Below are 26,871 nucleotides of genomic sequence, written 5' to 3' on the forward strand. Positions count from 1 at the left end.
AAAACACAAACTAACATTGCTCCTCTTCGTAGCCTTTATAGGATCTTAATTAATTAGCATGTTTTGCTTACATTACTTTTACCCCTGTTACAGCATACGCTGCATATTCCATGGGGGAAATGCATGTTCTTTCCATTGTTTAACTTCCACTTTTATTTGCTATCACATTATATTGGCCGTGTCAGTTTTCACATGAAGTGTAACTCTTCGATAAGAATTCATGGGAATGCTGAAGCACAAAATCAAAGTGACTGTCTGCTTACTCAGGGCCACCTTAAGGCTCAGTGTTCCTAACATTTCTTCTCTTGTGTACCTCACCCCTGCTATTGCTCCAAAGGTGCACTATCTTTTTAATTTTTCATTCTTCTCACGCAACTCTTTTAGTTGCTGTTTGATTACTGAAAAAGGATCAGGATCTCTTCCCACTACCCAGGTTCTGGCCACCACAGCCATGTCCTCTAGTCCTTATTTACATGATATTAAACTTTATAAAACCATTGAGGTACCCCAAGGTAAAATAACGCTAAATAACAAAGCCAAATAACACTAGCTACCTGTGTTTGACAAAAAAGTCTGTCAGTTTTGCAACCTTGAATGAAAGATGCAAATAGATTTTTAGTGAAATCTTTTAAAAAGACAAAATAGGGATTTACAAACCAGGAGTGTTTGTTTAGGTCCTTAAAACCTTATGTAATTACATAAATATATTTACATTTTTTAAAAAAACATTTTTCCTTAACATCCATTGCACTGCTTTAATTGCCTTTTACACAGCTGTACCCAGATTACATTCCCTTGTGCATTCAGAGGCAAATTCCAATGGAAACCCCTTATTTCCTTGTAGTGATTTTGACTAAATCGGCCATAGTCAAATGATTTAAATCAGAGTGAACTGTAGCTCACGAAAGCTCATGCTCAAATAAATTGGTTAGTCTCTAAGGTGCCACAAGTACTCCTTTTCTTAAATCAGAGTGTCTCTGTACCTTCAGCAGTCATTTATAATTGATTATTTATAGACCATTCCTTTGGGAAAAGGGCCCATTGTCCTTCAGAATAGCTGAAAAGGCTTCTGGGGCCAAAAACAATGGTGGTAGTAGCAACCACCTGACCCCATTGTATAATTTGTTTGACTACCAGGGTTCCACCCAGCATGACTATACCAAGTTGTACTGCCATAACTGGGTTTTATTATCAAATCAAGCACTCACTTCTTATAACACTTTCACACTTTAAGGTTTCCACAACCCCTGACTGTTTAATTCCCTCCAAACTCTGCAGTGTTAATTTGTGCAAAAGCTCCTTTTAACCCCCCTTAAATCACTTACTTATCTCCCAAAGTGACACATTTATCAGCCAATTTCTCTTGGCTGCACTGAGCTTATCTTTGTGCTTTTTTGCACTCATTCTTCAAGGTGGTGCACTTTGCCTGCAAAGGGTTGGCCTCCAAGTACAGTTTGCTGTACAGTTAGCCTCCAAGTTTACCAAGTTTACAGTTTGCCGTACTTGCAAAGAGTTTTCTCCAAGTACAGATCTTTGCTGTGCTCTGCCAGGCATTCTTTTACATAGTGATCCAAAGTACCTCCCTGTAGTCCCCTTCTGTTACTGAATTTCTCTTTAGAAGAAACTTCTGTACTTGCCCCAGAGGATCGGTCGTTACCCCTTCACTCTGGGGATTCAGAGCAACTGAAATTAAAGTCTGGCATCTCTTTGTGGTCTCCAAAATGCTAGAATTAATATTTGAAATTATTAATATTAATGTGGGACACCACCAAACACTAATTTAATCATAAAATCCTTTATTAAATCCAAAGGAGTTATACAGTTGCTCTAAACATTCCCCCAAAGCCTAAATAATAAGCGATTTACTACATCCAAACGGTAACCAAACATTTATAGGTATTTAATCAAGATACTTACAACCAAGATAAACCTAGGGTGCTTAGACCCATATTGGTGGGCTCCAGCGTGGTCAGGCCGGTATTAGCAACGAACCCTTTAAGAGTTTACTTTTTATACCCTTTAACAAACAGGTGATGTCATTGCCAATTACTGATTTCAGCTAGAAACCAATTTGAGACCACTCACCCTTATTCCAGTCCTAACCCAGATAAAATGTACAACCTCCTTTCTTTCCAAGGCCCTTCCTCTCTATCTCTTCCCCTCCTTCTTGCCAACCAACAGAATAGTGGGAAGGTTTGTTTTTGTTTATTTTAAGTCCATTTTTCTTTGTACCTCACACAGCTGGCAATTTTTCAAACATCCCCCAACCTCCTCCCACAGAATGAAGGACAAACTTTTCATCCCAACCTGCGGATCCTCCAGCTCAAGGCTTGGCTCCTTTGTGGTTCCAGCACATAGAGACCTGCTGTTCCGAGGAGGTGCAGGAAATGCTACTACACAGTAGAAAATCAGCTACCCAACACGCTTACCTGCGAAGTGAATTAGGTTTCAGGTTTGGTGCAATTCCAGACAAATTACCCGGAGTCTTCCACCTTCCCTGTGGTATAGGACTGTATGCTGGATCTCAAGACGTCAGGGCTATCCCTCAGTTCGGTCAAGGTACACCTTGCAGTTATAATAGCTTTCCATCAGCAAATTGAGGGATTCTTGGTTTTCGCCCATCCAACTACAAAGAGATTCCTCAAGGGCATAGTGAACCTCTATCCCCAACCCAGACACCCCACTCCAACATGGGACCTAAATCTAGTTTTAAAGAGCCTGACTAGAATGCTCTTTGAACCTATGGTCACTTCTTCACTTACATACCTGTCAATGAAGACGGCAATTCTGGTGGCCATCACCTTGACGAGGAGAATAGGGGAGATAGCAGCACTAATGGCACCCCCCCTTCACAGTATTCTTTAAAGATGAGGCTACTCTTAGGCCACGTCTGAAGTTCATCCCCAAGGTGACCTTGTCTTTTCACATAAACAGCTGATTCATCTCCTAACCTTTTATCCAAAGCTTTATCATGATACCAGGGCAGCTATACTGCCTACACTAGACATTAGGAGCGTCTTAGCCTTTTATCTGGACAGGAAAAAGGCCTTTAGAAAATCTCCTAATCTTTTCCTCTTCATTGTGGAAAGGTCAAAAGGCGTAGCAATATCGGCCCAAAGATTCTCCAAATGGGTCTCAAACGTAAGAACAGCCATACTGGCTCTGACCAAAGGTCCATCTAGCCCAGTATCCTGTCTTCCGACAGTGGCCAATGCCAAGTGCCCCAGAGGGAACAAACAGAACAGGTAATCATCAAGTGATCCATCCCATCGCCCATTCCCAGCTTCTGGCAAACAGAGGCTAGGGACGCCATCCCTGTATGTCCTGGCTAAAAGCCATTGATAGACCTATCCTCTATGAATTTATCTCGTTCTTTTTTTAACCCTGCTATAATCTTGGCCTTCGCAACATCCTCTGGCAGGGAATTCCACAGGTTGACTGTGCATTGTGTGAATAAATACTTCCTTTTGTTCGTTTTAAACCTGCTGCCTATTAATTTCATTTGATGATCCCTAGTTCTTGTGTTGAGTAAATAACACTTCCTTATTTACTTTCTCCACACCAGTCATGATTTTATAGACCTCGATCCTATCTCCCCTTAGCTGTTTCTTTTCCAAGATGAAAAGTCCTAGTGTTATTAATCTCTACTCATACGGAAGCCGTTCCTTACCCCTAATCATTTTTGTTGCCCTTTTCGGAACCTTTTCCAATTCCAATATATCTTTTTTGAGATGGGGTGATCACATCTGCACGCAGTATCAATTGTATTAACCACTGTTGTCATGGTTGCACGGTGTTACTTCCATCCATAATCTGCACACATTTGATGAGGTTGGTTTCCACCTCTGTCGTTTTCCTCAAGACTGTTCCTATCTCAGAAATCTGTAGGGCAGCAACTTGGGAATCTGCTCATACCTTCACAGAACACTTGTGTGATTACTGGAGACTCTGCTTCCGATGCTATCTTCAGCTCCACAGTGTTCTCATCCATAACAGACTCGACTCCGAAGCCCCAATCTCCCACTGGGGATTCTGCTCGGGAGTCACCCACAGGGACATTATTCAAAGAAGAAGAGGAAGTTACTCACTGTGTGCAGTAAGGATGGTTCTTCAGGATGTGTCCCTCTCTTGGTGCTTCCCAACCCTCCCTCCTCCCCTCTACTTTGGAGTTCTCAATGGAGGCTTTGTGGTAGAGAAGGAATTGAGGGTGGTTTGCCTATGCAACGCTAATTAGCCTCAAGGCACAACACAAGGGAGGGAAAGAGCATGTGCAGGCTGAACGGACACTGCTACCAAATATCTCTGATCAATAGTACAGGGATTAGGGAAACCTAATCCACCTAAAAAGAAAATGAGTACTTGTGGCAGTATTCCTTTTCTTTTTGCGAATACAGACTAACACGACTGTTACTCTGAAACTAATCCGCCTAATCTCTGATCAATAGACACACCTACAGTGGAACACCCATAGGGACACACATCTTGAAGAACCATCATTACTGCACAAGGTGAGTAACTTCCTCTTATTATTGTCACAGCTTTCTTTTAATTGCTGAGTGGGGCCTTTTCCTTTCTAGCCACAAAGCATAAAGCGGACATTATTTTCTTAACTAAACTAATTGTTTTAATTTCATAACCATTCCTACATATGGATCTTGAGTGACTTCAGTGCCAAGTTGCTGTTTATCTATAAGAAGTGGAAAAGTTCTGTCTCTGACTTAGAGTCCTCTGGGTCTGGAAGGAGATTTGTTCTTGGTTCTTCTGCTCACAGTACTGATGATAGACTGTTATCAAGCTCCTGTTTTGGTTTCAGCTGAGGTTCTGGAGAGTGTTGAGCTCTTAGGCTTTGCAGGTCATCATCTTTAGAATCTTCATGCCCCAGCAGTTACATTTCTCCCCTGTGACTCTTCCTACTTCAGTTGCAAGTGCATGGATCTGGGAACCTTCTTGGTCAGGCTTTGAATCAGTTGGGATGGATCCATTGACTTAGCCTGGGGTTGTTGCTTATGCTAGCCATCTTTTGGACGTGAGGAGGTCTATAAGTTAGATCCTCTTGTGCTGCAGTCATCAGATCTTCAATCAAATCTGATGACATGTTTGAAGATCCCTGTTGATTGCCCCCTGTCCTTTAGGGTTCTACAAACACTTTAATTAAATTGATTTTATTCATCATGACCCATGGTCTCAGTGTGGTCACCCCTCAGTGCCAGGCATCTCACTCTTCCTCCTAAGAGGTCCTGACCCTCTCCATTAAAGAATCCGCCTCCATTCACCGTTTGGGTAGATATTTTTTTCTTGAAGATGACTGGGTATTTGGGATAGAACCTGAAAAAAGTTTTGCGTTGTTCAAGGTCGGAGTCTCCTCTCTCTTTTTTCTTCTCTTCAAACTCTGTGGATGAACTGGTATTTACTAAGGCTACATTTCCTCATGAGCTAAATCTGTTTCATAGGATGCTGGCTAGGCTAGCATAACTATTGAGTATGCCTTTGGAGGTTGTTAGTGGAAAAAAAATACTACTAGCTATTTAACGGAGTGGAGGGAAAGAAATAATGCAAAAACAGGTGGACCCTTGCACCAGAACATCCTCCCTTGCTCCTATTGCAGAAAGCTTTTCAGACAATTGGGGGAGCCGAGGCTGTGCAAAAAACTTCTGTGTCATGCATCCCTAGCTGTACATAACTTTTCTGGCAGGTGTGTCTGCACGTGTCCCTTCCAGAATCGGTCCTAAACCTTTTGAATAAGTCTGTTTTTAGGAATGTGTGTGTTTTCAAGAAAAAGTGCATGATCAAAGAAATTTTCGTGAGATTGTTACATAAAACCCCTGCTTTATTGTTGTTGACTTGTCGTGCCTCTTACAGTTATGGATTGCATTTCTAGGAATTCTTTTGAATTATTTTTTCAGCTTTAATTATGAATATACTTTTTGTAGGTTTAAATTGGACATTCAGCAGTACTTAAATGAAGGGAAAGGGGAAGAAGTTTCCATTAAATTATTGGAGGGGTGCTGGTCTGGGTGTAGTTAAAGTTGAATCCAGTCCTGTTACAAATCCAGTTTTCAACATCATTTTTTCTTCCCTAACTTCATCAAAACTAAAATAACCCTAGGCCACAGCTCATTTTAGGGCAGAATACTTTTGGAAAGTTTGGGACCCATCACAAGGAATTTGAGGGATGCTTTAAAATGTCCTAATTATTCACTTTTCATAGATTTTCCTAATACTACTTTGACTTGTCGTATCTCTGAAACATTCACATAAAAACTTCAAATTTCAATCTACCGGGCATCCCTAATGAGTAGAAGAGCCTGCCCTAGGTTTTGCGAGAGAACATGTAGCTATTTAAAAGGTATTCTTGTGAGAATACAAAAGTGCATGCATCGATACCTGTGTTTGGAAGTGTATATAATACATACCAGTTTGATGCATGCATAATACATGCACATCAGTTTGATACACGCTTTGAAAAGTGTGCATGGTGCATGTGCGAAAGGACGTGAGGCTGGGCACAGTTGGCAGGAAACCCCAGAGGGTGCAGGTAGGTTTGTTCTGGAAGGCGCACAGCAGGGAAAAGGAATTAGTACGGAGAATGGAAATGAAGCAAGACAGTTTAGGAAAAAATGGGGTCCATTTCTGATTAGCTTGCAAGCTCTGCCAGTCATGTCAGAGCTTGGAAGGGCAGAAGGGATGGATACCTGTCACTGAGCAATTCTTAAAACATATAAAAAGTCCTAGCAGAATTTCTTGCAGAAAACTTTTACCTAGAGTTAGTGATCAAAGTATCTACCCCTCAGCCAAAGACCCCAGAGAATGTTACAGTTTCCTCAGAATGCACTAATCTGAGGCTTGTCATGTCAAATTCAGGCTCCATTTTACAAAAACATCCAAATGTTCAGAGTATGCAAACAGCCTTTGCTCAGCCTCCATAGTGACACCATGGGAACAATCAGAAACCTTATCATGCCATCACACAAATTTATTGAGAGAAACGTGTTTTTTGTCACTGGTGATGTATCTGAGTAATGGATAGATGAGAAGAAGCTGTATTGAGATAGTATGAGAAGGGACAAAGTTAAAGTTGTTTGCGTGACCACATCTACAATTGCTAATGTTCCAAATAAAATGTGTGTGTGAAGTCAATTCTTAATTTGGGCTTTCTGATGGTTTTTTGTTTGCTTTGTTTTTTGATGATATATAATTGTCAGTTTGACAAAACAGAGTCAATGAAAAGACGAGGTATTCTCATTTTGTAAATAGTAATAATATTCATAGCAATACTCATGGAACTCACCAGTATAAACTGAAAAAGTGTTGCCTTACTTTGCTTCAGTCTCATGAATGGTAAATGACTTTCAGACAGTCTTTGCATACAGTGTTAGCAATAGGACATGCTGTTCCTATGGATACCAAACTAAAGTGCATTTCATTGTATTTGATACTAGAAACGTCCACTGTTGCAGATGATTTTATCAGTATTCACTCTAATTTTATTTAGCTTTTCTTTGCGAGGTTGGTTTTTTTTAAAGCCAGTATCACCAAGTATATTGTAAATACATGCTTTCTTATCAAAAGAAGGCAGAAGGTAGGAACATAATAGAAGTATGTTTACAGTGGTTTTCAGATCTAGTATAGTAATTTCAAAGGAAATAATGCCTTCAGAATGTGCTTTGAGAAAGGTTTTTCATTTTTTTCAACTGAATAAAACACTGGATGGGTTTATTTTCAGGGAGAACTGTAGTAACATACTACACTAAATAGTTTAGGCATACAGTGGGAAGAGAGACTGAACAAGTAATAATCAAGGATAATGAGAACTTTCTAACAGAACATTTTTATATGCAGGAGAACTCCGGCACATTACCAAGCTAAAACCTTGGAGCCTCTTTGATGTGCTCGTGGAAAAATATGGTTGGCCTCATGAAGATGCCGCACAGTTCACAGATTTCCTGATTCCCATGCTAGAAATGGTTCCAGAAAAACGAGCTTCAGCTGGAGAATGCCTTAGGCATCCATGGTTGAATTCTTAGCAGAATCTTCAAATGTAAGATTGAACCAGCAACCACTTCCAGTGCATCGGACCTAAATGGTGACTGTCACAAATTCTTTAACAGGATCACAAGTGAGCTGGCTTCATCCTCAGACCTTTATTTTGCTTTGAGGTACTGTTTGACATTTTGCTTTTTGTGCACTGTATTCTTGGGGAAGGGTAGTCTTGTCTTCAGCTGGTAGTTTACTGACCCACTCTCTTCAGAAAACACTTAACGTGTCTTTAAGCATCATTTCTTGTGTTGTGTGGCATTCAAATGTCAAACTTTTGAACAAACTATTCCCCCCATCCCTCTGTGTTTTGGCAGGTTTTGTAACTATTTATGATGAAATATTTTAGCTGAGTATTATATAATTTACAAGTTTGACATCAAGTCAGAACTGAGAAATGGCAAGGAATTGTACAATTTTATTTTCTGACAAAGGGACATCATTCTTGTATTATAGTGTATGTAAATGCACCCTGTAAATGTTTATTTCCATTTAAATATGGGATGGGGACTCAGATTTCAGAGTAAAGCTACTAAGTTTAAAGAGCTTTGTAGCATACAAATTGCATGTAGCGGACTTCAAGCTGCTTTAAGGATTTGTGTAAACTTTCCATTTTGTAGAAGTTCCTGTACATTAGATTATAAACAAAGTGGCTCTGGTTTACAAGACTTCATTCCACCAATGGCACTTTAAAGGAAGGCTAGACTTCTTTCTAATGATAAAGTATGCATTATCATTTAGCACTCCCTTTTAGAATTTTTGCCTATTTTAAGTGCTTTTAAGGAGAAAATAGCAATTTCCCTTACAATGTGATAGTGAAGACATGGTACTATATGGTGTTGCCTTTTTATAAGCACTGTAATTTGTACTATACCCAAAAGATTAAAAGTGAGCATGGGAAATATTCTGTCTAGGATTACTGATCTTTTACAATAATATATGCTTGGGGTACGAAAAGGATTGACCAAAAAGCAAATATAATTTAGAGGACAAAATAATTCAATGTTTGAGACAGTTCATGCTCATTCCATTCATAGCTTTACATGCTCCAAAAACGAATTGCACTAGCTTTTCCCCCCATGAATTGACATATATAGCAATTAGTTTGCCCTTTGTAAGTTGCACGCAAAATTGTAAATGTTTCCGGGGGTGAAAAAAGCTAAATACTCAAATTCATAGGCAATACAGATTTTAGAATGTAAAATATGGAGGCGTATTTTGCCCTCTTTTAGAAGTCAGTGGGGTGAATGTAAGTTTATTTCTGGTTTTACATAATTATGGTGCCACTTTTTTGACTGTCCATTTTAAATTTATTCACATGCCTTTGCAATAACTAGATTGTGAGAAGATAGCTCTGTGTTGTAACAATAACCAATTGTTTGAGGTGCTTGCAGTTGTCTAATTAAAGTGTTTTGTTTTTTCAGACATTGTGCTGGTCATTCAAATGCTTGATAATGGTAAATCCAACTGTTTGATAGTCACATTTCTCAGTAGGTTTTTTAACCTAGCATACTGGAAATGCCAGTTGACAATTCATTTGTAAAATATCTGTACACGCTTAAAATATTTTACTTAATACATCAGAGCTAAAATAGCACCTGCAACAGTTAACTCATTGCTTGTTCAGACTCAGAAATGGCATTCCACAGAACTTGTTCAAGTTAAAGTAACCTTTGCTTGCTTTTTGCCCTTCTGTGTATAATTAAAAATGAAGATTATTTAAAACCTCTTGGTAGAGTACAACACAATATGCTATTATTCAAGAGACTTTCAGCCACATTTGGCAATGCTAACATTTGGGTTTCAGAGCAGAGAGCATCTACTTAAGGACTTCATACTGGAAAGCTGTTTTTTTTTAAAAAAAAGGCAGCAAGGATAATATTGATAGTGTGAAGACAAAATGCTGTAATGAAAGCAAGAGAAGACAGGAGGTAAAATTTTCTGTTTCATCGAGGAGTTGCCTTTAGGTTCATCCTGTTGCAACAAGTGATAAATTTTCAATACAGGAAGGAAAGAAAAACTTAAGAATTGAAATATTAGTTTAAAACGTCACTTTCTAGGCACCAAACCAAATATTCCAATATTACAGCTCTTTTCACTACTGTAGCTATTTTTACAAAAGTTACTGGTATCCTAACATTCAGTTAATGGTGGTAACTTAAACAGTACCATTTCAGACACGTACTATGCTGTCTTTTACCCATTTCTTTCAAAAAGCTGTAGCTACTCAATTTATACTGACAAAATGTCTCGTACAAAATATGAGTTCTTGCTTCCAAGCTAGCTAATGATCCACTCACTTATTTTATTAATACAATGGCTTTGACCACCACAGTAAAGTAATAAATTGGGGCTCTATAGGGTTGGGATAAGGAGGTTACTTGTTCAAAGCTCTGGTCGTTTAATTAGTTGATGGTCTTAGCCAGTTCCTAGTAGACTTTGGTTGCTAGACTCAGGAGAAAAAAATACAAGGATGTGAATAGTAATGGAACTGAATTGCCTTTCCTGTAGTAGTAAGAAAATCTATTTCTAATGCTGTTACCAGTCCAATGCCTTCTTTCACCAGTAGCAGTTGAACATAAAGACAAAGCAACAGTTCCTCTTTACTCAATCTGCTATACTAGCTTTTTATAAACTGGTGGAATTTCTTGATTCTTAAAAACCTGAAAAAAAATTAACATCCACAATAAGCTACAGTAGAAAAATTACTTGACTCCCCATGCCTTCAGCTAGTTTCACAGGACTAATTAAACTTTTAAATTATATACAGCCAAGTGAATTAGTTTTAAGATCTGAAATAATTGGTCCTACCACCAGACTGGTATTTAATAAGATGATTAAAGGCTTGTCTTCATGTTCTATAGCATAAAAATCGGTGCACACATTTCTTCTGTGCACACATTCAAGCATAGTTGCAGCATCTTCATTACCCTACAGATATCTTATCCTAGATATAAAGTTAAAACACTGAACTTGCATTTTAACAATAAGCTTTCTGGCTGTATTTATTCATTTCTGTTAAGTCCATTACCCTCCATGTTACTCTTTAGCCACAAAAACATACCCATCTCCTCTCTTTTGGTAATAAAGTTCATAAATTTTTCATTTTTATGTTGAAATGTCTTCTCTTCACAATGTAGGTGGTCGTTTTTAATGTCTTAGTGCATTTCAGGAATTATTTTATAAAAATCTAACAAACCATACATGTTGGAATTCTATTTTGAACTTTTAGAATAGGAAACATACCTATAGGTACCAAAATATGTACAAATGTTCCTGGGGTCTATCTTCAAGATCAGAATAACCAATATTTGAATGGTATGGATCTAGACTGTAACTGTACCAATGTATGAATAATTATCCTGTACAATGCATAAACTGTGTGGATTAGTTTTGTATAATGTAACATGTTTCAGTAAACTGACACTACACTGATATTTCAAGTAGTTTTTCCTCATCTCTAATCACTAAGATTAGCAGGAAAAGAACACACTAACCTTTAATGCAGTGGTTCTCAAACTTATTTGATTGTTGCCCCCTCTTCTTTGTGGCTGTAGTAGTTTACACCACCCACCTTCAGAGCTGGGCAGCCGGAGAGCAGTAGCCGTGAAGGCAGCACAGAATTAAGAGTGGCATGTATTATCACTCTTACTTCTGCACTGCTGCTGGGTGCCCAGCCAGGAGCTGCTGCTCTCTGGCCACCCAGCTCTGAATGTGCACAGTAAGTTCCCCACCTGCCCCGTAAAGCTTCTCATGTCCCCCCAGTTTGAGAACCCCTGCTTTAATGGACAGCTTCACAGATGAAATTTGAGGTGGAATATGCAACTGGTCAGCTTTCCTCGCAGGAAGAATAAAATATCCATGAAATGGGAACTCAGAGTATTTTTGAAGAGGAAATAAAGTACTGCCATCACTTCTAATTATAGCACTCACAATCCTGGCAGATTTTTAAATAGCTGGACATGCAGTCACTTATAACCTTATTTTTTCCTTAAATACACAACTCTCAGGACAGTGTTAAAACTGACATAATTGTGATTTATTAACATGAATTAAAATGCCCAGCCAGTGCTGCAATGTGACAGTATATTAAAAAATTAAAGATCATATACTGTACTACTTCCACAAAGATCACACATTTTTGCAAAAGAGACTTGTCATTATGTACAGTACTATATCAAATGAAAGAAGCCTTAAGCAATTTTACACGCAAAAAGAAACAGTATTTACAGCAGTTGTCAGAGATATTAGAAACAATCTATACATTAAATTACATTTCTGTAAATAACTGATGAAACAAAAGTCATGTCCACGCCAAACTATAAAAATCTGTATTGCATTGTTTTCTAGCTATATGCACACAAAGAACTGTTGACAGAAGAAAATGAAAAACCTATTCGTGCCATCTCTTATCAGTGTACTTATTTAATTACATATGTATAAAAAGTAATATAGAAAACATTCACTAAATGAATTTAACTGCAACAATAAAATTTAAAGATTATGCAGCATCAAATCTACTGCCAGAAAAAACTGCTGGAATGTTCACTTACAAAATAAAAAGAAATACCTAATACTGGCTGAACAGCACATTTTCAGGAATTTTAAAAAAGCAAAAAAATGGAAAGAATACAATGAAAGAGCACTGGTGTTTGCTTTTATACAAAGTATCATGTACAAGCTTTAAAAAGTACCTTGAACAGGTACATATGAAATATACACAGTTTATCTTACAGAAACATTTTTAAAATGTTTAGGAGCAAGGGTCCCATTTTAATGCCACCCTGAACCATGGTAATTATTTTGAAAAGTTGGTGGCACCTGTGCTCTGTGAATAGGAATTTGTCCAGGCACTGGAGATGCCTGCTGAGGTCCTTGCACACCATGAGGAAGGGTTACAGAGCCAGGATGAGGACAGAACCCTGAAGCTGTAGGTGTTGGAATACTGTTTGGTCCTTGAGGTTGGATATGAGGACCTTGACCTGGTAGTGGACAGTGAGGTCCTGTTCCAGCAGGCTGATGTTGAGGTCCAGGTCCCAACGTTGTATGATGTGGGGCTTGTGATGAATAGGAAGATACATTTGAATGAGCACTTGAAGGAAAATGTGGGGGTCCTTGATGTGATGGATGGTGTATCCCTTGTGCTGATGCTGGGTGATGCCCAGAGCCTAAAACATTGGAAGGTGGAGGTGGCGGGGGTGGAGGAGCTGAATTTACTCCATGCTGGTGTTGTGCTTGCAGACCTTGATGTCCTGTTGTGGAATGAGGAGGTTGATGGTGGGGCAGAGGACCTGGGGGTGGAGGTGGTGGCGGCAAATGGTGACTAGCAGCTTGAGAATGAATGTGTGATCCAGGGGCTACTGCCACGGCATGAACTGGACCTACTACGTGTGCTACAGAATGCTGCTGATGGGAACTTTGCTGCTGTACAAGATGAGGTCCTGGAGCAGGTGGTGGAGGAGGAGGAGGAGGTGCCGCAGATGCTGAAGCCTGATGATGAATACTGGGGTTCTGAGATGGCAAAAAATGCCCTGCAGTTACATGGTGTCCTGGAACTGCTTGCTGGCCCGTAGTGCCAGGAAGTGCTTGATTTGGTCCAGAAGAGAAAACAGTTTGTTGGGGTATGCTACCCTTTAACTGACTATAACTCTGAAAGTTTCCAGAGGGCTGCTGGTTTTGATAGTAAGTAGAAGAAGAAGGGGGTGGGGGAGGAGGTGGAGGCGGGGCACTGCTGTTCAAATTTTGTTGGTTAAACTGACTATAAGTTGCTGAAGATTGTCCTGAAGGTGCCTGGGTGAACAACTGTCCACTAGCTTGCTGCTGACTACCAGGCTGAAGGTTCTGTACTGCTGGATAAAAACTTCGGTGTGTTTCTCTCTGAGGTGTTCCAACTTGAGGTGACTGTGGATGATGAGGTCTGTACGGAGATCCTAACTGCTGTGAGTGAGGCTTTGGTGAAAGATAACCATGCTGTACAGGTGCGTGAGGAGTAGATGACTTTGGAGGATTTTCTACATGAGGTGAAGGGGGACAGTGCAGTTTCAAAGGTGCAGAAGGCAGCTTTTGTGAATGGGAAAGTTGCTCTGTTGAACTACGCAAATGCGACTGAGATGGGTGAGTTTTTGAAAGTACTTGGACATTATTTGTCAGTTGTTTTTGTTGCAGCTCAGATTTTGGATGATTCGCATTCTCAGCCTCTGGAGCATTAACTGCAGTTTCCCAGTGAGAATCTGGTTTTGTGGGTGTTCTCCCAATTGATTGCGCTGAAACTACAGGACCAGGTGAAGAAGGCTAGATAGATGAAGAGAAACAACAAAGTCAGTTTCAGAGTAACAGCCGTGTTAGTCTGTATTCGCAAAAAGAAAAGGAGTACTTGTGGCACCTTAGAGACTAACCAATTTATTTGAGCGTGAGCTACAGCTCACTTCATCGGATGCATCCGATGAAGTGAGCTGTAGCTCACGAAAGCTCATGCTCAAATAAATTGGTTAGTCTCTAAGGTGCCACAAGTACTCCTTTTCTTTTAACAAAGTCAGTGTAACTTTACCCCAAAATGTTTTGAAGTATATATATATAAAAACCAGTTTCTTAAAAATAACTTTCACCCAGTAAGTGTTTTAGAAATCAAAAAGAGTTTGTTTTCCTTGGCAGGTGCACAGGATGTTCATTATTTGAAGAAAAAAGAAAAAGAAAACGATAGATACAGGTGGAAGGCTAAGCTTCCTTAATGGTAGCATTATCCTCATGATATAGTGTTACCAAAATGCACTGAAACTTCTTATTTATACAGCATACAAAGCATCCCAGGTTTTAAAAAAAACAACACTGGAGAAGACGTCACTACTTGAAATATCTTACAATCTATGTTATTTATAAAAGCCCTGGACTGCTGATACTAAGGGATTTATTTCAAGTTCTATACAAAATAATTTACAGGTTTCACATCAAACTTCAAATCTTAAAACTGGGATAATGTGAACAAACTGACTGAACATTACAACCTGAATTCCTCCATTTAATATTATGCCAGTAGCTACCACGCAATTTTCTTCCTATCAGTGTTAATTACCCTCTCTGTTAAAAAACTGACACTTTATTTTCAATATGAATTTAAGCACAAAGATTAGAGTTCAGATTCCTTGTAAAATTATATCTATTTGGTTTTTAAAATGAAAATGCAAAACCACTGAAACAATTTGTCTCCCCCAAAAATTCACTGCAATTGTGACTTTGGTCACTACCATTCAACATTACACATACCAAATTTTAATTGAACTGAGATAGCCAAAATATTCCATATTTGAATGAGCCTATGATCTATGAGGATTGAATAGATTTTATCTGTTCATATTCCAGAGAATTAGGATAAAAAACAGATTAATCAGTCTGGTTATTCTTTGGAATTATCAGAAAATCTTGATAAACAATACCACTTGTACTATGCTAAGGTATAATGATCTTAAATGTGCTTGTTGGTGTTGGCAAGTCCTTTGCAATTGAGAATCCCTATCATGAATGAAAGCAATGGTAACTTTTTACTTGGATTAGATGAAAAATGTCTTATGTGGCATATTACATGGTTGAGACTTGGCTAGAGTTATTGCTGCTCATATTCAACACAGATACATAACAGGTAAAAGAAAAAAGTTCTTGACAACTACCTAAGTGAAAAGCACTTCAAACAATCAAGAAAGACATTCCCAAATGTACTACATACTAATCTAATCAAACTACACATTAGTGCTGGGTGCATCTTATCTACGCATGTGTGTGCGTGCACACACACACACACACACACACTCTATTACCTTGCTTGCTTTTGAAGGACTCTTGCAAGTCTTTTGAGAAGTATCTGGGGATGGACATTCAGCTGTGGACTCTGGATTTTCAGGATCAGGGTCTACAAACAAAATCACAGTAAAATGTAGAAATTTGATAAACAAGACTTTTGTAAACACTACTGAACAGTTTATGTTCAACTCCAGAGAACTATTTTTCAAGTTCTAAGTGATATGATTCAACACTGCAAGCATGATACGAGGTCATCTGCTTACTGACCTTCCATTAGTTCAGTGAAATAAAGGACCTTAAGTTGCAACTGAGGAATGATATTTGAATGAGATGGTGAGTATGAACTACAAGGTGATTCTCGTCCTACAGATGAAGCAGATCTGAACATAATATTAAAACGGCTAAGAGCTATTATGTGGATTAGTTCAATGAATCCATTTTCTGGACTGATAGTAAGCCAACTTACCACTGTCCTTGTCTTTCCTATGATCACTGAGAAGTAAAGCTCTTTGATAACTTCGCTCCCTCACTTGTTCCACTGAAGTTGAAGCAGTCCTTTAAAAAACAAACAAAATATTCTTTACATTAAAGAGATCTAATTCTACATTTCACATGTCAGGATGTATATAATTTAAACTCAAACATAGGGTGAGAGAGCAGCTGTTTGGGAAAGAATACTGTGTAGCATACTCACTTGTTCTTGTATAGACAGTATACACAAAAGACAAAGAATGTTCCTATCGACAAACATGTAATCAGTTAATTAGGCTGTTCATTTTAATAGATTCTCACTTCAAATATGGAATAAGTTCAACAATTTCTGCAACATGTTCATCTGAACAGAAAAGGAAGTTAGCACTAACAGAATTCCTGTTAATATGAAGAGATTAGAGATCAGGATCTTTTTTCTTACTGTAGAAACTACATGGATGAGAAAGGGAAGGATGCTTTGTCACTGAGATAAATTGGGCACCCAACGTTGGTGGACATTTCTGAAAATTTAGGCCTCGTTCTCTGTCATTCAGTTTATCCATTGGTAAAATAGAGAAGATAATATCACACAGGGTGATGTAATGACTAGTTCATTGTCATTTGTAAAGCAGTTCTGGAAGGTGCTACATGAGCACAGGTTTTTTTGGGCAGAGTCCAAGCCATATTAGCTAGAGTTGAGAGCAGTGCCAAGCATTGGTAGGGGAAATGGACAACACTGGAACTCTTCCTCTGTATTCTAAAATGTTTTGATTAGTTATCAGTGAATCTACAGGATTACTCTACAGTGGTCTTGTTGGCTTCTGAAAAACATTTGGTTTCTTCAGTCTTGTAAGGAGGTGAGTCAATCATTAAGTAAACTTACCACATGAAAGGGCCTAAGTGTATTTAATGGATCATATATATAATCAATTTATATTGATTATGCATTTGCTCATATGTATTACTAACGAGTATGTGACATATATGTACTATATATATGTCTCACATACTAGTTAGTAATACATATGAGCAAATGCATAATCAATATAAATTTATACATAGTTTAGTATGGTTCATCAAACCTTTGAATAATCATTTTCTGGGAAGGAGTGCAAAACAACATTTTTGGCTTATTAAGTATCCCTAATTTCTTTTCTTGAAACATCCCTGATATTTGAGTGCAGAACAAGGATGAATTAACAATGAGGGGTCACAATGTCCCCACCAAATATAATCAGGATAAACCAAGAAAGTCCTTGTCAAATATTTAAGATTGATAGTATTGATTAAGTGTATTGTGGAATCTTACATTTGGTCATAAATATTGTTAATCATTATTATGTAATGAATCAAAGAGGGGTGTTGCTAGACAGCAGGGTGTCATCTTGGGCATAGAAGGGTGTACGCAGACTTAAGACTATACACAAACAAAGGCAAAAACTTGTCTGTATATACTCAGCAAGATCATTGACCAAACATACCTCAACTGATCACTAGGGTGTTGGCACTTTGTACCTATTCTGAAATAAACCTGTTCCTTGGATCTGAACTCTGGAGTCAGCCGTGTTTTTTTCTGCCTTGCTAGGTTTGTATGGTAACCTGTAGGCCTGGTTGGTAGTCCTGAAAATATCCTTAAAGGTCTCTAATAATGCTTAATGGGGAAAAAATTAAGCAGCATCCAGTGTTCAGACTAGTACTTCTTTCTATCCTGTTTTCTCTTCCCCCCCATCACTCTTTATTTCTGCAGCCCAGCATCTCCCACAGTTCTGGATGTCTGGGCTGCTCTTCTACCTCTGCAGCTCTTGGAAGTGGATTCGTGTTTTAGCACCACATGATCTGGTAACACTCCCTCTGTTCCTGCTTGCTGCCAGATTCTGCCTCAATAGCAGCAGACAATAGCACTTTCTTTTACTCCCACTCATTCTATTTTAACTTTTCTGTCCAGTTTTTTTTAGGTGGTGGAGGTAGTGTTCTCCCTCCTGGTCATTCTTCCTTCTGCTCCCTGGGGCAGTTAACCCTCCCTGAGCCTCCACTACAGTCTTAGCAGCCAAGAAAGCACTCGGTCAAATCCAAGTAGTGCTCTATATGTAATGTAGGCTTCTCAGGTGGATGGTGAGTTGCACCCAGACTTCTGTCCGTAACTGCGTTAGGTCCCAGAGCTACAAGTTGGACAGGCAAGTGAGGTCCTTTACCGAGCAAGGCAGCTGCAACTCCAACAGGGAAACAATGGACCAGGAACCCCAGCGCAGAGCGGGAAGAAGCTCCGAAAGCAAAGAACTCAGGGGATCATGCAGAACACTCCTTCCCGAGTCAAAAATCCACAAGAAAGCACAAAACAAGAAAGCACAAAAAATCCACAAGATAAGAGTTCTTTGCCTCCTCCTCCTTCCCCTCTGAGGAAGGTGCGCTATCTGAATCTGAAACCTGAGCAGACTCCTGAGCATAAACCTCACCTCTCAAAATCCTCCCAAGGCTTCAACAGCCCTTCACTCCTCCTTCAAGGAAGTGATGAAGAATTAATGGAACAAGCATGTTAAAAAGAGTAACCTCAGGCTCTATAATGTTCAAGAACCAAAGGGCTCTACTGCTGTGTTACCAAAGGATGATGTACTATAGCATCCTCCCTAGTGGGGGAATTCTATCCTAAGGAATCCATGGATAGAAAGATGGGCTTTGAAGCCTTTTCTGTCACCGAGTGTCCCTGGCAGCTACCTAATTTGCAACATCATCTCCTTCCTGGCTGAAAGATCTCAAAGCCCTTAAGGACAGAGATCACCCTGAGTTTGGCTCCAATTTAAAGAGTCTCCCAAGCAAAAACATTTATAGCTGATGCCTCAGTGGATTCAATAAGGTTCTCAGCCTAAGCCATGGCTTCCAGCTCATTAGCCAGGTGCCACCTATGGCTCTGACCAGAGTGGATAAAAATTAGTGATTTTTTAAAATTTATTTAAATAATACGTTTTTCTTTTTAAAAATAAACCTGTTTTAAATGAAATATGAATTTAAAACAAAATATGTTAAGGCCTAAACTTATTATAATCTCTTAAAACATTTAAATAAAAATATACTGACTCCATGAGGCTATCAAAAACTTTGACTTAACTTTTTTCTATATAAAGAATGAATCTGGGGTGAAAAGTCTGACTTTTGAGGTCAAGCTTTATAAATATGGCATAAAAGGCCATGACCTGCATTAAGGGCTTGACACTTGGGGGGACCCAGAGGCTGTGCTACTAGGTGCAAGAGACTAGCAAAGTCATCACAGGCTTTGGGTCCCGACCTCTGACTCCCAGACACACCATCATGTATTTCATCAGAATCATCCACTGAGCTCACCTGAATGTTTTCATATTCCTAGTTTATAGCTTCTTTACCTGAGCTCAGATAAGCTTAGTTCTCAAATTATGAATATTTAGGATTCCATACATTATGGAAACTTACTCTCCAGCTCATGGAAAAACAATGAAGTTGATGTACCCAAACCATTTAAAGGTGTTTTGTTTAATAAAAATAAATTTGATATATTATTTTGTGTGTTTAATTAAATTCCAGTTACAATCCTAATACAGCTTGACACTAAGAGCAAAAAGTTAATTATCCAGTAAATAACCAATATCATTCACCATTTTCTAACATACTAAAATGTACAACTAATCAGAATCTGAAAATATTGTTCTACCGCATCCATTCTTCAGCCACTCACCCAGTTCAATGACTACGTAAAACAATCTGATCCAGAACAAACTAACTATCTCATCTGCATATGGAAGCAACAGAAAGGGTTCCCACACAAGAAGGGTGCTCTTGGTTCTTACTCCATCTTTGTCATTAAACAGAAGTGCAAGGGGGGTGGAATCAGAGCTATTCTCCATTTCAAAAGGCTCAAAACAAGTGGATAAGAAAATAAGTTTTGGATGGAGACCCTATCCCTGTCCTAGGGGGAATTCTTAACTTCAGTAGATCTAGCAGAAGCATATCCCCACATAAAGCGTCACTGCAGTCTTCTGAGGTTTGTCTGTGGCAGGAAACATCACTGGTACCGAACACTCCCATTGGGCCTGTTCTCGGACCCCAGGGTTTTTACAAAAATGGTGGTGGTGATAATAGTGAGACTAAGGTTGACGGGAACTCCCCTTTTCCCCCTTCCTGGATGACATCCTGACCAGAACTCCAGTGCAGTAAGCAGTGCACAGGGCCACATCCCAGATAATGAATCTCCTTAAGGCCCATAGCTTCATCATCAGGGCCAAGAAAAGATATCTGGTTCCATAGCATAAACCTAGAGCTGAGAGCAGTCAAGCTAGCTCTGCTACGGTTCCTGCTCAACCTAAGGGTGAACCACATCCTGGTTCAATCAGACAACACTACTATAATCGCATATTTAAACAACCACAAGGGAACTATAAATGGAAGCAAAGGAAATAATGAGACAGGTGGAACAGTTCCTCCTTTCTCTCAGAGCACTCCACATTAAAGGGGACCTGAACCAGCAAGCAGACTGGGTCAGCAGGTGCAGGGTCAACAACTCCGACTGGTGTCTGAATCAGGAGGTTTTCAATCTCATTGGTCAGATGTTCAGCCCCTCTTCAACCGAGCTGTTCATGGATCATACAAACACAAAGAGGCCAAAATACTTCACAATGGAGGCAGACCCCAGATCCATGGGGACAGATGCCTTATCGCACAGCTAGCTGTAGGGCCTACTCTATGCACTTCCACCCTTTCCACTACTGTGGAGGGTGGTCCAGAAAAGAAAATGAGAACAGTGATAATACTGATAATTCCTTTTTGGCCAAGGAGACGTGGGTTCTCAGACCTGATACAGCTGACACTGGAGCCCCCACTCCAGCTTCTGCAGAGATTGGACATCTTCTCACAAGGTCCCCTTCCTCATCTGGACCCAAAACAGCTTCAGCTAACATCCTGGGTATTGAGAGCTCTGTCCTCCAGTCATTAAGACATTGCTTCATCTAGAAGAGTAGATATGCTAAAAGTGTACTTCTCTATCTTGTCCAGATTCATCAAAAGCCAAAACCACAGTGCAAAATCCCAGAACTCCAGGAATTCTAACTAGTCAGGATTTCCTCTAAGAAGCCATAGACCAAGGCCTTCAGCCCAGTACCACTGTGCCTCAGGTGTCTACTCTTAGTAGTGTGCTATTTGCAGAAGCCTCAGACTCTCTGGCAGATTGAGCAGTCCGGTTCGCCAGACTGTGCTCAGGCCACTTTTTTAAAAATGGGACCTTTCTCAAGTTCCGAGTCCCCTGACAAGCCATCTTTTTGAGTGTTTGACATTAGAGACAGCCTTTTATCTATCTATTGCAACTTGTTTCTTAGTAGTTGTCACAAACACCAGGAGACTGTCGGAGCTGCCAGCCTTATCTATACAGGAGCCTTACTGCATGGTACATGAGGACAAGGTGATGTTCAGGACACCAGAATCCCTTCTTCTCCTAAGTAAATTCCTCCTTCCATGCTTCCCAAGAGGTTACACTTTCTTCGTTCTGCCCAAAACCACAAGATCCAAATGAAAAGATGTGGCACACCTTAGATGTCAGAAGAGTGTTGAAAATCTCTCAAGCACACAGACTCCACACGAAGATCAGGCTCCCTACTTGTGCCCTTCCACCGAAAATGCCAGGGACTCAGCGCTTCTAAGTCCTTCATCATGAGGTGGCTTAAACTATGCATTGTGGAAGCCTACAAATCATCATTGGTTCCTGTGTCAGAAGGAATAATGGCACGCTCCATGAGAGCCTTAGCAACCTCATGATTGGAACAAGTGAACATGTCCACTGGAAATCAGTGAAACAGCCACATGGTCTATAGCTAGTACCTTCATTAAGCAAGCCTTACAAGGTGGACCAACTTATTTTCTGCAGAGGCCTCCTTTGGCAGGAAGGTGCTCCATGCAGTGGCTCAGAAATCAAGAGACTTTTGAGTGACTTCACAAAAAGGATGGTACTTCTTTCCTACCAAACTTTCTTTTTCATAACCCTCCCTACTTCTGTTCATTGCTTCCTATTTCAGTGGGAGATGCTGGGCTACAGAATGGAAGATTTCTTACCAATAATTTCCTTTCTGCTATCAGCAGCTCCCATTGTTTTACCCACCCTGGATGGTTCAGTAGTCAAGGGTCAGATATTAAGTGGAATGGTTACCATATGACCATCTTCCTTGGTCTAATGTACATATTTATTTAGTTATCTCTGGAATATTTATTAATGATGTTATGTAAGTTTTATAGTTTGGGAATAACTCATCTGGCAGCAAGCAGGAGCAGAGGGGGCAGGGCCAGACCAGAGGGTGCCAAAATATCGATCCGCCTCCCTGAGCTGTAGAGAGAGGAGAGCACCCCAGAATTGTGGGACTAGCAGAAAGGAAATTATTGGTAAGGAATTTTCCATTCCCCCTGTATCTTGCTGGTTGATTGCTTTATCTTTGCTGTTTTTCAGGTGCCTCCCTTTACATCCTAATACACTAATTTCTGCATGATCCCCCACTGCAAAGTTAATTTTTTTTAGTACTCCATTAAAAACCTGCCTAAAGTTTTGTGAAGTCCAACTGTGAGAATTCTGCTGCTCAAAAGGGGCAGCTCTTCCTGCTCAGCTTCTCAGCCCATGGTGAGCTGAAGCTTTGGGGGAACTTCTCTACAGTAGGGAAATGTGACGAAAATTCTCCATTGTTGCTAACACCAGATCACCTTTACCTGTGCTAGCAACATTGGGAACCCTAATGTAGATGGGATGCTGTTCTTTCCAAAAAGTGTAGTTAAAAAATACTCTATTTTATGTGAAAAGTTACAATCTTGACCTTTCCTCCTGCCATCCTATCTAGGCTTTTATAATCCACAGAAACAAGAAATATTGATTTGTTTCACACTGGCTAAATAGGACTATTTACTAACACACCTCTTCACCATACAGCATTTTAAAATATTTAAGTGCTGAATAATCCACATGCAAACTTTCAGAGACAGGACCGAGAGCGTATACATATTCCAATCACTTCCCTGAGGAATCTATTCTCTGTGATTGTAAGGAAAATGGAACTAAAATATTTGTTCAGTCACTTGAAAGAAAGGCTTCTGGCCAAAACTTATTTTTTATGAAGTAAATGTAGATTAGGTATTCTGTTCAAATGTATAATTTATGTATTTATAAATGGTATCCCATTGCCTTAGCTCCTAAGTCATCCCACCGTAGCACACTGACAAAATAAAAAAATATCAAAATACAAGTTTGACAAAATTAGATTCTATAAAATACCCCCATATCTGTTAATAAAATAAACTGATGCTATGTAATATTTCCTAGACACTCTACAAATTTAGAGTGAAAATGTAGCAGATTGCTTCTCCAATTGTCTATTTGGCTATGCAAATACATTTTCTGAACTTGCAACCTGTGCTAAATGGCTTACCATTGAACTTCTGGTTCATTCTTCTCACTGGAAGAAGCTTCTTTAGCTGGACAGTTGTTGCCAGCTTCTTCTGGAGTTGTATTATAAACAGTAGCTGGCAATGGTAAAGGTAGGTTAGCAGTGTTATCAATTTGCTCCCCGTTTTCACCACTGTTATACCCATCATTAGCACCATTGTTACTGCTTATACTTCCTCCACCAGCAGCATGAGGAGATACGGTAACCAGAGAAAAGCTCTCGGTCTTGGAACCACTTTTTCTAGCTTCTCGTTGTCTCTTTCGGTATTCTAATAAAGACACCTATGGAAAAAAAATAAGAGGAAAAGTTTACTCATTTTTCTTTACACACAGTTAACTTCTGATTGCTGATAAAATTAAATTGAAATAAAAATCTACAGAGCAGTTCTCTTTACACAACTTCAAATGGATATACCACTTAAATTGTCTCTAAAATATAAGAGGAGGTAAGTTAGTAGGGCTAATGATACTCTTTTCTGGAGATTTACAAAATGATTTACTTTGGTATCTGGTGAATAGAAACAGGAGTACAGGCAGAAGAAGCATGTATTTCTTACCTAGGAAAAGGCGGAGAATGGATCTGGGGCAGTGAGTGTGAGAAGGTCCCACTATGCAGAAGCTGCACTGTTGGGGACTGCATTGTAAATATTGGGACTTCAAGCTACCATATGATAGTGGTGACCATTTTAAACTATTTTATTTTTCTGGTTTTACGCCAATGCATTTGCATTTAAAACAAAACAGAACAGTAGGCTGATGGTTTGTTCTGATATACGGAAAGATTTGCAACATCCGTATTTGATTTCCATAACTTTTTCTTTTAAATAATGGCAATCTGAATTATTTCCAATTCATGCATTTTTGTTTTCAATTAACCCTTTATTATATAAATAGTATATAATAATAAAGTAGAGATTCAGCATAAACAACATTATTTGTCAAAACTGGTTTCATTTCATTACTGAAGAACATGATGTACATTATATTTCTTAATGTTAAAGGTTTTATATATATTTGTAACTTTCGGAAGTCTCCTTAAAATATAAATTTTTAAACAGGCTGTGTTTTCTATGCTTCCTTCTATCCAGGAGGAAAATCTGTGCAAAGCTGCTCTCAGTGTACACCTTTGGGTTTGAAACAAAAAGCTGAAATACTGATATTCAGGCCTGGACAGTATTTTTATTCATTAAGAAATCAGCCTTCTGTGCAAGTTAGATTTAACCCCTTTATGCTTTCATGTCTATTACTGGCAACCTGTGCTGAGCCTTATCTTCATAAACCCCAAACCCAGGGAACAGAAGTGCCATAACAGAAAATGCATGAGATAATGGGGCAAATTCTCAGCTGCTATAAATTGGCATAGTGCCATTAAAAAAAAAAAATTACTGAAGCTACACAGATTTACAACTGTTGAGATTCTGACCAACTGCATACACACACACACACACCCCCAATGGCCAAGATTTTTTAAAAAATAGAAGCTTAAAATTAGTATCCTGAATCCATTTTTGGGCACAACTGATTTTAAAAAATGTTGAGTACCAACAGCTCCCACTTAAGTCATTATGAGAAAGGAGGAAGCGGTTGAACTATGAACATCTCCATTAAGTCTAACAAATAGAATTAGGGCTTGCCTACATATAGAGCACTGCAGTGGTGCAGCTCCACTGCGTCTGGTGAAGACGCTCTATGCCAATGGGAGAGCGTTCTCCCATCAGCATAATAAAACCACCTCCGCAAGTGGCAGCAGCTATGTTGGCAGCAGAAGCTCTTCCACTGACATAGCTCTGTCCATACTGGTGCTTATGTTGGTGTAACTTATGTTGCTTGGTGAGCAACACACACTGTAGGGTAGACATAGCCTAAGTGTTGCCTTATCCTTCATGTATTTACTGTTTTGTAAATTAAGAGAAATGGTGGGAAATTAGAAAAGACTGTGACCAGTGATATGATAAGGGACCCATCCAAGGGAATTCAGGTCACTTTATTTTGAAAAAGATGGATAGCCTCAGCATTTAGTTGACTTGCAAACTGTTCCAATGGTGAGGGCCTCATACTTTTCCTATTAGAAAGGATATGAAGACTGAAGATGCATTCTACCTGGGGAAGGAGTGAGACAGGGCAAGATTAAATGCCTTGTCTTGCCCTGTCTCACTCCTTCCCCAACCCCCACACTCATATAAAATAAGTAAATGGAATTCAGATACTCATTTTACTTAAAGCAGTCCTTTAAACAGACATGGTTCAACTTTTGAAGAAGCTAATTATGCAGTAGAGGAGCTTGAGATCAACAACGTTCTCTGCATGATAACAAAAGGAATGGTCTCTATCTAGGGTGACCAGATAGCAACAGTGAAAAAACGGGATGGGGTGGAAGGGGGAGAGGTGCCTATATAAGTAAAAGTCCCAAAAAATGGGACTGTCCCTTTAAAAACGGGACATCTGTTCACCCTCTCTCTATCCATAACTGAGCTTAGTATTTTCTCCCCATATGGCACAATTCCACCACAGCCAGAGGGTTCCTGTAGGTAGTGCACCAGTGATCTTCCCCAAAGTTGATTTGCTTTCCAAAGTAATTTTTCACTGTCTCTCATTTTCATACTTCATTTAACAATATTTGATTCTTCAGTCGAGATCCCAGTTCCTTGACGTAAGAGCAGTATAACTTGTGCCAGAACAAGAACAGTTCTTGAGGGTATACTCCATATTCTTCATCAGGAAGAAAAGGTCAGAAATGCATTATGTTCTAGAGCTGATGGAATCACAACATGTGCAAGAAAACTGCTTTTCTGGACAGAGACCCTATGCTTACCATTCCTTGTAATGTCGCAGCATCTCTATTACCATAGTATATGAGTGTCTCAGTCTTTACCATCTTCTCCTCACAGCACTCCTGTGTGTTAGGGAAATCATATCCCCATTTATCAGATTGGGAACTGAAGCACAGACTACGTGAGTTGCCCACAGTCATACAGGAAGTCTGCGGTGGAGCATGGAATTGAAGTGTGGCCTTGTGAATCCCACTCTCGCAAACTACTGAATCCTCCATATGTCTAACAAAAGTGTAATTTCATATATCAGTCCAGAATGTGGTAGCTGTTTCTTCATGTTCACCTACGGTCACAAACACTATCAAT

General features: G+C 39.4%; 2 protein-coding genes across 19 annotated transcripts in view; one reads left to right on the forward strand and one right to left on the reverse strand.

The window, feature by feature from the left end:
* The window catches only part of SRPK2 (SRSF protein kinase 2), a 310,148-nt gene extending 298,679 nt beyond the window's left edge, over positions 1–11,469 (forward strand). For all 15 annotated transcript variants that reach the window (XM_073328503.2, XM_078851153.1, XM_078851154.1 and 12 more), the window contains one exon: positions 7,840–11,469. In XM_073328503.2, coding sequence (XP_073184604.1) covers positions 7,840–8,024 — 185 coding nt within the window. In that variant the 3' untranslated portion in view covers positions 8,025–11,469. The remainder of the gene's footprint in view (positions 1–7,839) is intronic.
* Positions 11,470–12,051: 582 nt separating this feature from the next.
* KMT2E (lysine methyltransferase 2E (inactive)) overlaps positions 12,052–26,871 on the reverse strand; it is a 119,006-nt gene continuing 104,186 nt past the window's right edge. For 3 of the 4 annotated variants that reach the window (XM_073328500.2, XM_073328501.2, XM_073328498.2), the window contains 4 exons: positions 23,718–24,016; positions 16,292–16,380; positions 15,843–15,934; positions 12,052–14,325 (listed from right to left, as the gene is read on the reverse strand). In XM_073328500.2, the coding sequence (XP_073184601.1) occupies positions 12,808–14,325; positions 15,843–15,934; positions 16,292–16,380; positions 23,718–24,016 (1,998 nt within the window). In that variant the 3' untranslated portion in view covers positions 12,052–12,807. Of the gene's footprint in view, positions 14,326–15,842; positions 15,935–16,092; positions 16,189–16,291; positions 16,381–23,717; positions 24,017–26,871 lie in introns of all 4 variants that reach the window. The other variant, XM_073328502.2, reaches the window with a different exon arrangement.

This window comes from Lepidochelys kempii, chromosome 1, assembly GCF_965140285.1.
Source record: "Lepidochelys kempii isolate rLepKem1 chromosome 1, rLepKem1.hap1, whole genome shotgun sequence".
NCBI lineage: Eukaryota > Metazoa > Chordata > Testudines > Cheloniidae > Lepidochelys > Lepidochelys kempii.